General features: G+C 41.2%; 1 protein-coding gene across 1 annotated transcript in view; it reads right to left on the bottom strand.

Annotated features, from left to right (window-relative positions):
• NFX1 (nuclear transcription factor, X-box binding 1) overlaps positions 1 to 15,822 on the bottom strand; it is a 67,418-nt gene that overhangs the window by 41,498 nt on the left and 10,098 nt on the right. The window contains 2 exon segments of the mRNA XM_009895055.1: positions 9,697 to 9,802; positions 13,090 to 13,167. Coding sequence (XP_009893357.1) covers positions 9,697 to 9,802; positions 13,090 to 13,167 — 184 coding nt within the window.

The following is a 15,822-nucleotide window of genomic DNA, read 5'->3' as shown; positions in this document are numbered from 1 at the left end:
ACAGTGCTACTAACACATTTCATATTTTGCATTTTACCAGCAGACACGCATCAACTCAACTGTGTTCATCACCAATAATACTCAAAACAAACATCGTGTGTCTGAACCATTAATATGTTTCTTTCTTCAGTGATCTGAAACAGATTAGAGACAAAAACTTCTCTATGAATTTCTTCTTTGAGTTGAAGGCTTTATCTTTGAACTCAGGATTTCCTAACGCCACCAGTAAGAATTGTTGCCCGTCTTCCTGTAAGGTAACACATGGCAGATGCAGCAAGTCTGCCTCAGTTTTCTTTCCTACCATCAAGTGCAACTTCCCACGAGTGTCATCAGTGCCAGTCCTTTAGTTGATTATCAGATCTCACCTCCTACTTCAAGAAACACTTGATGGTCCCTATCTGCATGTAAGACCTCTGTTGGGCATAGACAAGCCCAGGTTTGTGAAATTATACTTAACTAACTTGTCTGCACTCTTCCTTAGCCAGCTCCCAGTTACCTTCATTTGCAAATACAGCAACTCTCATGTGGAACAATTATTGTCGGCCAGGACTGACCAGCCCAGATGTCCTAGCCAAAAGGGAAAAAAAAAAAAACAACCAAACCCCACAACCATAAAACACTGCCAAAAAAACCCCAGAAACACAGACTACCCAATTACATGGTGATTACTAAATTCCCCAAGTACTATCACTACGCTAATACTAATTAGTACACCAGTTACTATAGTCATATGCAATATAACTGAGTCATGTCAGCACTTTGTCAAGAGTGGTCTGGCTCCCTTCTTCCTCTAACACTCCTCTCAGCAACAAGGCCTAATCTATCACCCAACTTATGCCAACTCTAACAGTAAAGCCAAGCCATTACATGATAAACCAATTCAACACAAAAAAAACCAAACCCACCAAAACCAAAAAACAAACTAACAAAGAAACAACAACCCTCCCTCTTTAATATGTCAGTTTTATGGCATAATGAAGAGTTAAATAAGCACCAGAGCAGGCGCAAGGAAAGAAAAAAATAGAAAGGAGCAAACTGGATGGAGCAAGGAAAACACAATACAGAGGCAAACAGGAAGAAGCAAAACCATCAAAGTAATTAAAACTGTATTGTGGAACTTAAGACAATGAGAATTAACATGCATTCTGCAACAGGAAGCCTCTTGTAAAAGGACAGCGCTATAGAGACGAGCCTCTGTCTTGACTTCAATTCTCACAGGCCCATGTAGGATTCAAAAGGCTGGATGCCAACTTATAAACTTAAGAATCAGATTAAAACTAGATATCAACTCAAAATGCTACGATCTAGGTCATAACTTGGAAAAGGGAAAAGACACATTGTCTTCAGAAATCTTGTCACGTAAAGTTTTCTACCCGGCACATTACTTTCCTCAACACTTCCATATTCAAGCAAAGTTAACATTGCTTCCATAAGCCCAGTCTTGGCACACTTTCTGATGATACTATACCACACAATGGCAATTTATACTACTCACAGATATTCTTAAGTCATAAATACCTATAATAGTAGACTGCAGTCATATAGCAAGATTCCTTCTGTTAGAAGAGTATCATGCAAATAATTTCCAGACATCTCCAAGTTTTGACAATGCGTGTTTCTGAGACAGTTTTAAGTAAGCTTGTATCATTTTGTTAATACAAACAGAAAAATTCTAGTAATGTAAAAACTAATTCTTTGAAACCAAACTTCTGACTTTAGAAATAAGTATTTCTTATGCATCCCTCCGGATACACACACTTGCACACTACTTACTTTGTCTCTGGTACAATTTGGTTTATGTAGAAGCTACAGTATGTCTACAGTTCCAGGATTTACTTGATCAATACAACAACAATTAAGACAGAAATCAGAATTTCATCCAGCACAGACACATGCAGAAAGTGCAGAAAATTCTCCTTAGATGATAAAGATGGGTGATACCTTAGAGTTTTAGTCTGTTTTAAGTGACTACGCAAAAATTTAAGTTAAATGACTTAACAGTGTTACAAACTAAACTCAAAAATACTTCAGTATTAACTTCTGTTCAGTGAATGCAGAGCCTTATTTTTACTGAAACTCCATTATCTATCATTAGCATGGAAAAATTATTTCACAATTTACTGCTGCTGCTCTAGAGACCTGGCATACTAGAAAGGTTGTAGATAGATACATCTAGGCATAGGAAAAATTAAACTTCCATTTACGAGACAGTGAAAATACTAGATACTGTAAGACAGCCCAAAGGGACTTCCAGTAAATGCTGCGGAAAAGATTACAGCACCAAAGATCTATGAAGGAAGACAAGATATTAGCATTTAAACTAGTAGAGAGAAAATTACATTTACTGCTTTTGTAAGGCCTCTTTCAAATGCTCTCAAGGCCTTGCATAGTTCCAGATGGCAGGGTAAATTTCAAAGTCTTAGAAGAAGTTTATTATCAGGAACACTTTCTTGAAGGTTAAGTTAGGTGTTTCTTTGACATAGAATCTAACAGAGCAAAATGAATTTCAGTGTAATTAAACTAAAAGTGTGAAGAGAACTCAGTGAAGTGCTCACACTAGCAAAAGGCTTGCAAAGCACACCCCTTTCAAACAGCTGCTTACCCATTTCTCAGCTCTGCCAACAGAGCAGTTTATATAAATGGCTACCAACCATTTCAATAAATCTGAGCAAATATTAAAGATTTATTATTAGAACAGTGTAAATTAGGCTCACTCATTTTCACCAAAATGGTCTAGCTAGTGCCACACTTAAGCACCCAAATAAACTCCACCCCATGGAATGGAGATGACATCTACATTAAAAAAAATGTCAGATTGAGGAAATACAGTTGGGAATTAGCCGATCATTTAAAAAAAAAAATAAAATCCATACACAAGGTTGGAAGCACCTCTCCTATGAAGACAGGCTGAGAGAGTTGGGGCTGTTCAGCCTGGAGAAGAGAAGGCTCCAGGGAGATCTTATTGCGCCCTTCCAGTACATGAAGGGGGCCTACAGGAGAGCTGGGGAAGGACGTTTTACAAAGACATGTAGCGATAGGACAAGGGGGAATGGCTTCAAAGTGGAAGAAGGCAGATTTAGATTAAGTATTAGGAAGAATTTTTTCACTTTGAGGGCGGTGAGGCACTGGAACAGGTTGCCCAGGGAAGCTGTGGATCCTCCATCCCTGGAGGTGTTTATGGCCAGGTTGGATGGTGGAAGGTTCCACACCAGTGGAAGGTGTCCCTGCCCATGGCAGAGGGTTTGGAACTAGACGATCTTCCAGGTCCCCTCCAACTCTAACAATCTATGATTCTATGTTAAAAAAAAAAAAAAAAGCAAACCCCCAAAAGCAAACATATAAATGAATAACCAAAATACCACTTCAGTAGAAAATCATTTGTTCTGGTGGTATAAAAGGGATCAACACACAGGTGTAAGCCGGTTACAGGCAACAGCAGGCTATAGAATTTAAAGAATTGCTGTATCTCTGTAACCTTTTTTTAAATTTGAACACCAATTTCAGACATTCCTCACAAGTGTAAAAGAGATGCCAATAATTTGAAAGCCATTTATACCAGGGTCACAAAACCTAAGGAAATAGAGCTCTGATTCCAACTGAAAATACGTAGGATGCGTACCTCTAAGTACATCACTTTAGACAGTGCTAAGAGACAAAGGCCTCAAAAATAACAGTCTAACACTGCAAAGTAGAAAACTATCAACAATACTGGCTGTGTGACAGGACTCAGAGGGTTGTGATCAGTGGCACGAAGTCTAGTTGGAGGCCTGTAACCAGTGGTGTCCCCCAGGGGTCAATACTCGGTCCAATTTTGTTTAATAATGACCTGGATGAGGGGACAGAGTGCATCCTCAGCAAGTTTGCTGATGATACCAAACTGGGAGGGGTGGCTGACTCTCCAGAGGGCCGCGCTGCCATCCAGCGTGACCTGGACAGGCTGGAGAGCTGGACAGAGAGGAACCTAGTGAGGTTTAACAAAAGCAAGTGCAAGGTCCTGCACCTGGGGAGGAAGAATGCGAAGCACCAGCATAGGTTAGGGAGGGACCTGCTGGGAAGTAGCTCTGAGGAGAAGGATCTGGGGGTCCTGGTAGATAGTAAATTATCCATGAGCCAGCAATGTGCCCTTGTCGCCAAAAAGGCCAATGGAATCCTGGGCTGCATAGGGAAGAGTGTGACCAGGAGGTCGAGGGAGGTCATTCTCCCCCTCTACTCAGCACTGGTGAAGCCACAACTGGAATACTGTGTCCAGTTTTGGGCTCCCCAGTTCAAGAGGGACAGGGAACTGCTGGAGAGAGTCCAGCAAAGGGCAACCAAGATGACTGAGGGATTGGAGCATCTCCCTTATGAGGAAAGGCTGAGAGAGCTGGGACTCTTTAGCCTGGAGAAGAGAAGGCTGAGGGGAGACCTTATCATTGATTACAAGTATCTAAAGGGTGGGTTGAAGGCAGATGGAGCCAGACTCTTCTCGGTGGTTCCCAGTGACAGGACGAGGGGCAATGGGCACAAGTTGGAACATAGGAAGTTCCGTTCCAACACATGGAAAAACTTCTTTATGGTTAGGGTGACAAAGCACTGGCACAGGCTGCCCAGGAAGGTTGTGGAGTCCCCTTCTCTGGAGATTTTCAAAACCCACCTTGATGCAGTTCTGAGTAATGTACTCTAGGCAATCCTGCTTTAACAGGGGAGTTGGACTAGATAATCTCTAGAGGTCCCTGCCAACTCTGAAAATTCTGTGATTAGACCCCCTCCCACATACAACACACTTCTTCCCTGAACCTGGCTTTCATTCTAATCTCTCTTAACCAGGGTATGAGCATTAATATCCTTTCCAAAAGCATCTATGTGATGACTCTAGACATTCTTATTACACATATCAGGATCAGTTAATTATTCGCATCAGTTTCTTGAAAGGAGATGCCCTGCCTAGCAGAACACGTTTGATGGATTATGAATTTGTCACCATCTCATTTAATTTAAGGTCTCATTTCCTACTCAGGGAACACAGCATGGGGGAAAATACCCATATTTTCAGTGTTTTCTTGATAAAACTAATCACTTTACAAAGTATTAAAGTAAAAGGATCCAAATCTTTTCCCATGACTTTTAATCCAATTCTTTCTCCTCAGCCACAGGAGTCTCATGCTTACTCAAGTTTTAAAGGGAAAACAGATGCTCAAGTAACTTACATTACAAATAATGTAACCACCTAAGCAACACTTCGAATAGCACAACTGGCATCACCAAAAGATTACATTACCAATGACAGAGCTGCTTATTCCGGAGGGAACAATCATTTGCACAAGCCTAGCACACAGCATAACACAATGCATACAGAAGGCAGGCAGCAGGAGGGAGGCTGAAGTTTAGACAACCACCAACTATTACAATGGCTTATTTACAACATCTCCTATACTCTACAACATTTCATCTAAACAGCAAGAGGGAGCAAATACAAACATCCTGACACAAAGCAATGAGAACAATGTTCCTCTGATGTCACGTGTGAGGAGTAAAAGGGGATGATGCTTATTTGATCCTGGTAGCATCACATCAGATAGCTGCAGTGTACATACATGGTGTGTGGTTTCTGAAAACTCAGACAATACTGCAATTTAGATTCTGTTGCTAGACACTGCCTAAACAATTCTGATATAAAGAGCAGGGGACAGCTATAAGCATCTAAATCTCCCATAGTCTGGTTGTTGATGCAATAACCTCAAGGAAAGGTAGAAACTAAGCAAGAATCCCCAAAAGCAGGTTCCCCAAGGCTCAGATTCAAGTCCTACCAAAGAACAGGGTTCATAAACAGGATTCATCCAGATTTGCTCTGTCAGAAGCACTTGGACCGCAGATACAGATGTCTGATCAACTGGAAGAGAATGGATGGAGCTGGACTTTAAATGAGAGTCCCACATACTTCAACTGCAAAGGGCTTCCCAGAATAGATGGGATTAAATACTGGAGAAAGGGCAACACCAAGAACACCACACAAAGACTCAGACACCACACAGACTCAGTCCACTGCCCATAACAATGGACACATCCCTACTGTTAGCTAAAGTCACACAGACTGGAGAAGAGCATAAATAGTTTTTACCCCAAAGAATTCATCGTCCCATCACAACGCGAGGTAGAAGGTCTTGACAATGACATGAAACATTTGACCCAGAAGAAGAAAAAAACAAAAGGAAAACCAAAAAAGCTTTTAGAATATCAGTGAGCAGAATGGCATTTCTGGTTCAAACCTTATCACCTTATAGGAACCTGTGAGAGCAGGGAAAAAAGGCACACAACAGATCCACAATCCAAAGAAACAAGTGCTTACAAGAAAGAGTTCTGAGATCATCTAAACTCAAGCAAGAACCATGAAACAGACTCCTGGCCCTGATGGCAACAAGTCCACCTTTGAGTACTCTCTTGCGGAAAGACTCTGCCCAGGTACATACATTCAGACTTCTAGATCTGATGAGCATGACCAGTGGAGAGGAGCTGGTAAAACAGACTGCCAAAGATGCATTCACATGATAGAAGTCCACATCTCTAACTCCACCACTTCCAGGTACAGCAAGAAGGAACCAGGTTTCTACTTGCTTTTTGATACAGCAGATGGAGGCAGAGTGTGTCCTCATAACCAGGCGATCAGGCCCAGTCAGCATGTATTCACGAAAGGCAGGTCCGGCTTCATTAACCTGATCTCCTTCTATGACCAGATGACCCGCTTAGTGGATGAAGGAGAGACTGTGGATGTTGTCTACCTAGACTTTAGTACAGCTTTTGACACCGTTTCCCACACCATTCTCCTGGAGAAACTGGCTGCTCATGGCTTGGATGGGTATACTCTTTGCTGGGAGAAATACTGTCTGGATGGCTGGACTCAAAGGGGTGTGGGGAATGGAGTTAAATGCAGCTGATGGCCCGTCACAAGTGGTGTTCTCCAGGGCTCAGTACCGGTGCCATTTCTCTTTAATATCTTTGCCAATGATCTGGACAAGGGGATTGAGTGCACCCTCAGTAAGTTTACAGACGACATCAAGTTGGGAAGGAGGGTATATCTGCTTGAGGGTAGGATGGCCCTACAGAGGGATCTGGACAGGCTGGATCAATGAACAGTATGAGGTTCAACAAGGCCAAGTGCTGGGTCCTGCACTTGGATCACAACAACTCCAAGCAGCACTACAGGCATGGGGAAGAGTGGCTGGAAAGCTGCACGGCAGAAAAGGACCTGGGAGTGTTGGTCGAGAGCCAGCTGAATATGAGACAGCAGTGTGCCCAGCTGACCAAGAAGGCCAACAGCGTCCTGGCCTGTATCAGGAATAGCGTGGCCAGCAGGACTAGGGAAGTGATTGTCCCACTGTACTCCGCACTAGTGAGGCTACACCTCAAATACTGTGTTCAGTTTTAGGCCCCCCACTACAAGAGACTGAGGTTCTGGAGTGTGTCCAGAGAAGTCCAACAAGGCTGGTGAGGGGTCTAGAGAACAAGTCTTATGAGGAGAGGCTGAGGGAACTGGGGTTGTTTAGCCTGGAGAAAAGGAGGCTGAGGGGAGACCTTATCCCTCTCTACAACTACCTGAAAGGAGGTTGTAGTGAGGTTGTGGTTGGTCTCTTCTCCCAAGTAATTGGTGATAGGACAAGAGTAAATCGCCTCAAGTTACACCAGGGGAAGTTTAGGATGGATATTGGGAAAAAATTCTTCACAGCAAGGGTTGTCAAGCATTGGAACAGCCTGCCCAGGGAAGTGGTTGAATCACCATCCCTGGAGGTGTTTAAAAGACAGGTAGACATGGTGCTTAGGGACAGAGTTTAGTGGTGGTTTTGGCAGTATTAAGGTTAATGGTTGGACTCAATGATCTTAGAGGTCCCTTCCAACACAGACGATTCTATGATTCACAAACACCTAAGATTCCAACCTGGGAGGAAGAAGTGCCCAACATATACTGTGGAATGTCTAAAATTGGGTAATACTGATGCTGAAAGTGCATTCCTCTCCAGATCTCTATCACAAGTCAGAGAGTGCCAAAACCACCCATTATCTTGATCTGCACCCTTGCTGTTTCCTTACCCCCAGGGCCAGATGATTTCAGCATGGTTTTATTCACGAGCTGAATGATAACACTTTTAAATTTGCTACAACTTCAACTGGTAGTAAACGGGGACTTTTAAAGGTCCTAATTTTCACAGCTCTTGATGCAGATCAGACTACCAGAGACTACAAATTTGTAGCTTGCAATAGGCACAATATTGCCACCACTGTTCAGAAGACTTCCCAGAAGAGAATGCCAGAGACTGAGCCTCTGCTGTAGGCTGGGACAGGAAATAAGAGGAAAAGAACATCTGCTTCTTTCAAGCACTATAGGGAAGTTCGTCAGGTAGCAAATTGCAGTCGGGGAGTTCTCAAAGTAGTTAAGGAGTCTACTTATTACTGACTGGGGAAGGAAGTCCTCCACAGACACATGCCTCTCAAGATGGAGGCCAGCAGCCAGCCTCCAGGAGAATCAGTGTTCTGCTGAGTCAGGATATCAGCTACATCAAGCACAGTCTGAAAGCTGATCTGTGTTTCCATTTTACCCTACAAACCACAGCAAAGAGGATCTCGTATGATAACGAATTAAGAAAACAGCTATAGCACTGAAATGACAGTCTGAAAAGAAATCTAATAGAATATTTTCACATGTGGGGAAAAAGTATCAAAGAGTAAAGAAATATTCTTTCATTCAACACGACATTGAAATAGGTTTGAAACAGAACACAGTTAAATAAAAAGTTTGGAGTAAAGTTCTGAGTTTTAGTAAACCTTGGTAGAAGTGTAAGTTGAAAATCTGTTTGTTGGAATGACTGAAGTTTTTGATTGTATACCAAGAGTAGAAACAATCGCTTCTGACTATTAAAAATTTCTCAAAACAGAAACATGAACAGGCATAATGGACCAACTTCCATACATGGAAAATGAGGCTAGACAAACTAGGAATAACATATAATTTATTTTTCTGACTAGCAAGCATATTTATACACTGAAAAAGCTCACCTTATGCTGTTAACCTTATCAATACAATACTATCACTCTGCTAAAAAAGTTCTAAAGGAAAACATCCAAAACTGAAAATAAAATTGCTCTTCTTTGCCTCTCTCCATTGAATTATACTAATAAATATTAGTAAAAACAATCTGAGTTCCTTGTTCAACTATCTGGTGGTCTCAACAAACAGATAAATACATATAAAGCCCTATTCTCCTCAACAGTTTACAAGCCAAGGAAAAAGAAACAAAGGATAGAAGTATGCGGTCCTTCAGTTTAACCAAGTACCACTGCTCTTAGATTAAGATATACAAACAGTATTACAGGAAAACCAGCATCTAAAACATCTGGTAGACCACTGGATACACATTTAAAATTACTTCTAGTCACCATTCTCTAGTTCAATGAAAGTTCTTGAAAACAAGTCAGGCAGCTGGTTCAGTTCCTAAAATATGATGGAAATGTTGCTACAACTGTTGCTGCTGACCTCCTGTTCATTCTCTCCTATGAACTCACTTTAGACGTAGAAACACAAATAGCCTCTATTTCTTCCACGTTTCAGTTTAGCTATAAACCAAATACACCTCTAAGCATAACCTACAGTCAAAAAAATATTCAAATACAGTCTTCAGAAATTTTCTCTAGATTATTTCAATATTCATATGACAAACTTTTACTTACATATTACAAAGATGTGGACAGTCCAAACACTGTCTCTTCTTTCCACAAAGCTCCCCACAGCTATGTGGGATTTCATTTCTATTCCATTCAGGATTGTGCACCTTACCTAAACCACATCAAAGACAAAATCATATTAATTGCCTTGAATATAATACCGAATCTAGGAAAAATATCATACCAAAAAGAAAAAGCTGTATTTTCAATACTGGCAGAAGTCGTCTTTGAAAAACAAAACGACACCAGATGTTTTATATTTTTCTCATCTTTCAGTGCTGATATATACTCAACTTCTTTAAAAGTAAGTGTCACTGGAATATCAAGGTCCAGAAGATTCTTTCCTTCTACACTTTCAGCAGGCACTTAGGTAGCCAGTATTTTACATTATACTGATAATCAATTACATTATACATTAAACTGATAAAATTCAAGAGAATTAAAAGCTCCCTTTAGTTGGTCAGGCTGCACAGCAGTTAAGAAAATTAAAAAGAGTGAAACTCCCTTACTGCCTCAACACAGAAGAAAAAAAAAAAAAAAAAGATATCATTCCCAGAAAATAAGATCTAGCTGGTAAGGTGATGGGGAATGTGGGCAGAATGCAATGACTGGGCAAAGTAGAAAAGTAACTTCTGTAAAAAGAAGCAGACTCTACATAAATTTAAACATTAAAGGTTGACATTTTGATGATTGCAACAGGAAGTCTTGAAAAAGAACTGATAAATTCAGTATCTTCAATTATCCTGTATTGAGATAAGCACTGAAAGCATATTTTAATTAATCTGACATACTGTTAGCCAATGTCATAGCTCTAGTGCATGAGGTGATCATCAGGGTTAAAGCTATTTGCCATGGTCAACATATGCAAAACTAATTTGGGTCTCAGCAAGAGGGGAATGAAAACAACAATGAAGCAACTGAGCCAATGTTACAAGTTTGAGTTGCAACAATTAAAACACCAACAAAATGAATTTTTGGTGACACAGTGTCGCGGTTTGGCCTCAGCCAGCAACAAAGAACCATATGGCCGCTCGCTCAACCCCCAGAGCCGTGGGGAAAATCGGGAGAAAAAGGCAAAACTTGTGGGCTGAGATAAAGGCAGTTTAACAGAACAGCAAAGGAAAGAGAAAAACAGTAACAATAACACTGATAAAGGAATGTACAAACGTGATTACAGTACCACCGCTCACCCACCAGACCCAGACCACCCCAGCCCGCTCCAAGCAGCGACTTCCTGCCCCCTCCACCAGCAAGCTCCCCCCTATAGCCCGGGCATAGCTCGCATGGCATGGAATAGCTGTGTCCTCCCGGCCACATCCCTGGGGAAATCAACCCCAGCCCTGCCGGAACCAGGACACACAGTTATATAATTTTAACACTTTTAGTACACCTTTGTATATTCTACAGGTTAGGAAAATACAAATAAACACCACAGACGGCATTTATTCACACAAGTTTCAATTAAACTAGTTGAATATCCAGGAAAATCCTGAAAATTAGAAGACTCAGCAGAAAAATAAGCTAGGAATTTCCTCATGGAATGGTGAAAAAAAAAAAACCCCACACAACCACACTCAACACATAGTCAGTATTTTGCATCAAATAGAAGATAACTTCACATAAGCAACTGGTGATGTTCAAATGCCATATCATTAATGTAAAATTATCTATAGAAGATTAAAGTCTTATGTTCCACAATATGGTGCTCTGCTAATATTAACCCTGTGGACAGCTTGAGGTTCCTACGGTAGATCTCCCAAAACTACGAAACAGTCTTTAAGCCTAGGCAGAATTTCTTTCCTATTTAACAGATGGATGACCTGTCTTAAAAGCGTAATCAAAAACATCCATTCTAATGGAATTATTATGCCTATACTCGTAAGATTTCACATATTGTCATACAAAAACTCTCTTACCTGCATCACATTGTTCTTACCTGACTCACTGACACATTTAGATTAAGAGAACTTTAGATAACATTACCTATAACAGCACAGGTCTAGTTACTTTAGGGCAAGTTCAGTGACTCCCAGTTTCTTTCTCAATTCCAGAATATTCTGTTTTGTAAAAAGCAAGGTGAAACTTTTCCCATTTACTCTGACTTAAGCAAGGGAAAGCTTTCTGAAATCAACACAAATTTCAAAAGTGTACATCCCAAACAAAATTTATTTGCATGTATGCAATAAAGTAGCTGTTACGGCTTCAGCTGGGATGGAGTTAGCACTACACCAGCTGCTAGCAAAAAAAGTTATATTTTGGATTTGGGATAGGAATAGTGTGATAGCATACCGGTAGTTTTAGTTGTTGCTGAGCAATCAAGGCCTTTTCTGCTTCTCACACCACCCTGCCAGCAAGCAGGCTGGTGGTGCACAAGAAGTTGGGAGGAGACACAGCCGGGAGAGCCAGCTCCAACTGACTAAAGGGATATTGCATATGATGTGACATCATGCTCAGTATACAAAGCCGGGGGAACAAGGAGGGAACCAGGAGAGGGGAAATGTTTGGAGGGGTGGCATTTGTCTTCCCAAGTAACTGTTATGCATGATGGAGCCCTACCTTCCTGAAGATGGCTGAACACCTGCCTGCCGATGGGAAGCAGCAAATGTTCTTGTTTTGCTTTGCTTGCATGCACAGCTTTTGCTCTACCTATTAAACTGTCTTTATCTCAACCCATGAGTTTTCTCACTTTTACTCTTCCAGTTCTCTCCCCCATCCAAATTGGGGGGAGTGAGCAAGCAGCTGCATGGTTCTAGCTGCCAACTGGAGTTAAACCATGACAGTAACATAATTCATTTCTCCCTTTTTGTCATATGCTTACAGTTTAATGGATGTTGTACTCACTTCATTTACCTCTTTTATTAAACATATAGCTACATAAAAGGTCTGAAAAGCATGAATATTATTTCCTATTTAATCTGTATTTGTCCCTGATCAACATAAATGACAAAATTGCTAAATCGATTTAAAGGTTTAGACAGTTGTATGCTTGAATTGTGTGGCCAGATACATCAAAATAATACAAAGAAAGATATAACACATGCAGGTTATTTCAGTCCTTCTGCAGAAGGAAAGCTTGTAGGATACTAGCCCAATTCTATCATTATTTTATAAAAATCACCTTTTTTGCCTAGTGATATGAAAATATTTATCACTTATGATTTAATATTTCATTTTTTAAATGTTTTAAGTAGCATATTTGTGATTCTCTGCAGCCACCTTCAAGTGTCAATAAAGTTTTAAGCAAGGTTACATTTCAGGGATGTAAGCAAACAAGCAGCAGCATCGGAATTCACAGAATGGTCAGGGTTGGAAAGGACCTCTGGACCAAATTGAAACAATAAAAAAAGGAATCAAAATGATAAAGTTGTTTTTCTTTGCAAAAGCAAGCAAGAAACTCACCACAGAAACAAGTGTAAGTTTTAGGAACTTGTGTAGAAGCATTCTGACAAGCTGGACATCTCCAACCACTATTACCATCTGTAGGATAAAAGAATTAAAGATAAAAATGACTTGAAGTAAATAAAGGAGCTAACTTGCAAGCCTAGAATAAGTGCTCTTCCCTCATTTCTTACCACAGCTACAACCAAATTTAGTTTTTCCATTTACTCATAAGTGGTGAGAAAGCAGGTTAATAAAAACGCATTTTATACAATATCAAGATAAACACAGCAGTGCTAATTCATTTGTCCAGATTCCAACTTTGTACAGAAGCAAGAACAAATTTTAAAATTGCACTTTTTCTATTACCATGTACCCTGCGCTATAAGACATTCTACCAGAATATAGACAGTCTTCACCACATCTAAAGACATGAGAAAAAAACAGCTTTAAATGTGTGGGAAATCAGTGAGAAAAATATAATTACCTACAGTCTTAAGCACCACCTGTATTTTCCTTTTCCTCTTATAATATGAGTTCACGTCTTCTAGAAGACCAATTTAGTATTGCTTCCTGTCCAGAATAAGTTAGTGCTATAGAAACCAGAATAACCTACTTAAATTAATTAAAAGGTGGTAATACTATTGACCAGGACATTACTCTTCAAGTTGCTATTTTATTAAACAGTAGTTTTCTTACTCCTGCGTTTCAGGAGAGTGTTCGTTAGCAGTAAAGGAAGAACTTCAGTGTAAGGAAAGCGACATTCATGAAGATGTTTCCCAAATTCAGTACATATCTGACTATGAAGAATACCAGTGTGAAAGCACTATTGAACACAAAGAGGGCCAGGGAGGAGAGAGATTTTTTTTTTATATATTTATAGAAAGATATAAAAAATTATAAATATGAGCCGATTAGCTCTTACTGTCTCTCTTAACCCATCAATTCAGTGCCGGTAAATTAATAAAGCTGTGATTTTAGAACTGTTCTTTGTGATTAAGAAATCTGACGAAGACTTACGATATTTTCCCATGATGAATGCAGGAGGGATTGTAAACGGGATGTGTGACAAGACAACTACACTGCAATGACAGGTACATCTATATTTGTTATCAATTAGATTGGAGGCTTCTACTGTGAACCACATACACACGTACGCACAATGGTAATGATTTTAATAAACTGGAAGTGATCCAGATTATAGACTGCCTTGACACTACTGAAATGCAGATCTAAAGCATGTCTATTCCTTTCAAATACTTGGTGCCTATTCATACCCTTCATTATCCTGGCTCATTTCACTGTGCCACCAAGACTGCTGCAGAGAGCTGTACAATTAGGGGCTGAGCAGCTGTAGGACAGTGGCACAAGTATACTCTCACATTCGTGCTCAAGACCAACCTGCATTTCCTGACTAAGTTTTTTTTCTTTTTTTTCTTTTGACTGCTATGAGCTGAAGCATCTCGGAGAGAAGTGTTAAATGCTACATGTAAAAACTGGCAGCAGGGGACTGAAAGGGGTATCTGCTGAAAAAGCTGTCAGCACCTTATGTGGCTCCTCTGAAAGCTAGCATACTAAACCCTAGGGGATTCCCTACGGGATTACTTTGTACAATATACTTAACTATTACATTAACAACGTAACTTCTTTCATTGTTATTCCACACTATGTTTTTCAAAAGCTGTGAAGGTAAACCTACCATCAAAGCCTGGCAAGATCATGGAGCAGATCCTCCTGAAAACTATGCTTCGGCACATGGAAAATAAGGAGGTGATTGGTAGCAGCCAGCATGGCTTCATCAAGGGCAAGTCATGCCTGACTCTATAACAGGGTTACAGCGTTCACAGATAAGGGAAGAGCAACCGATGTCCTCTACCTGGACTTCTGCAAAGCATTTCACACTGTGCCACGTGATGTCTTGGTCTCTAAGTTGGAGAGACATGGATTCAACAGATGGACCACTTGGTGGATAAAGAACTGGCTGGATGGTCGCACGCAAAGAGTTGTGGTCAATGGCTCGATGTCCAAGTGGACACCAGTTACAAGTGCTGTTGCTCAGGGGTTGGTACTGGGACCAGTGCTGTTCAACATCTTTGTTGATGACATGGATGGTGGGATTGAGTGCACCCTCAGCAAGTTTGCTGATGATACCAAGCTGTTTGGGGAGGTAGACACACTGGAGGGGAGGGGTGCCACCCAGAGGGACCTGGACAGGCTGGAGACGTGAGCCCAAGCCAACCTCATGCAGTTCAACAAGGCCAAGTCCGAAGTCCTGTGTCTGGGTCAGGGCAATCCCAAGCACAAATACAGGCTGGGCAGAGAATGGATGGAGAACAGCCCTGAGGAGAAGGACTTGGGGGTGTTGGTTGATGTGAAGCTCGATGTGAAGCTCAACGTTAGCTGGCAATGTGTGACTGCAGCCCAGAAGGCCAACTGTATCCTGGGCTGCATCAGAAGAAGCGCGGCCAGCAGGTCGAGGGAGGTGATTCTCCCCACCTACTCTGCTCTCGTGAGACCCCACCTAGAGTACTGCATCCAGCTCTGGAGCCCCCAACATAGGAAAGACCTAGACCTACAGGAGTGGGTCCAGAGGAGGGCCACAAAGATGATCAGAGGGCTAGAGCAGCTCTCCTATGAAGACAGGCTGAGAGAGCTGGAGAAGAGAAGGCTCCAGGGAGATCTTATTGCAGCCTTCCAGTACATGAAGGGGGCCTACAGGAGAGCTGGGGAAGGACTTTTTACTAGGGCATGTAG

Source organism: Charadrius vociferus, unplaced genomic scaffold (assembly GCF_000708025.1).
Source record: "Charadrius vociferus isolate BGI_N301 unplaced genomic scaffold, ASM70802v2 scaffold101, whole genome shotgun sequence".
NCBI lineage: Eukaryota > Metazoa > Chordata > Aves > Charadriiformes > Charadriidae > Charadrius > Charadrius vociferus.
The sequence above is the reverse complement of the archived record's forward strand: the minus strand, read 5'-3'. Positions and strand labels throughout refer to the sequence as shown.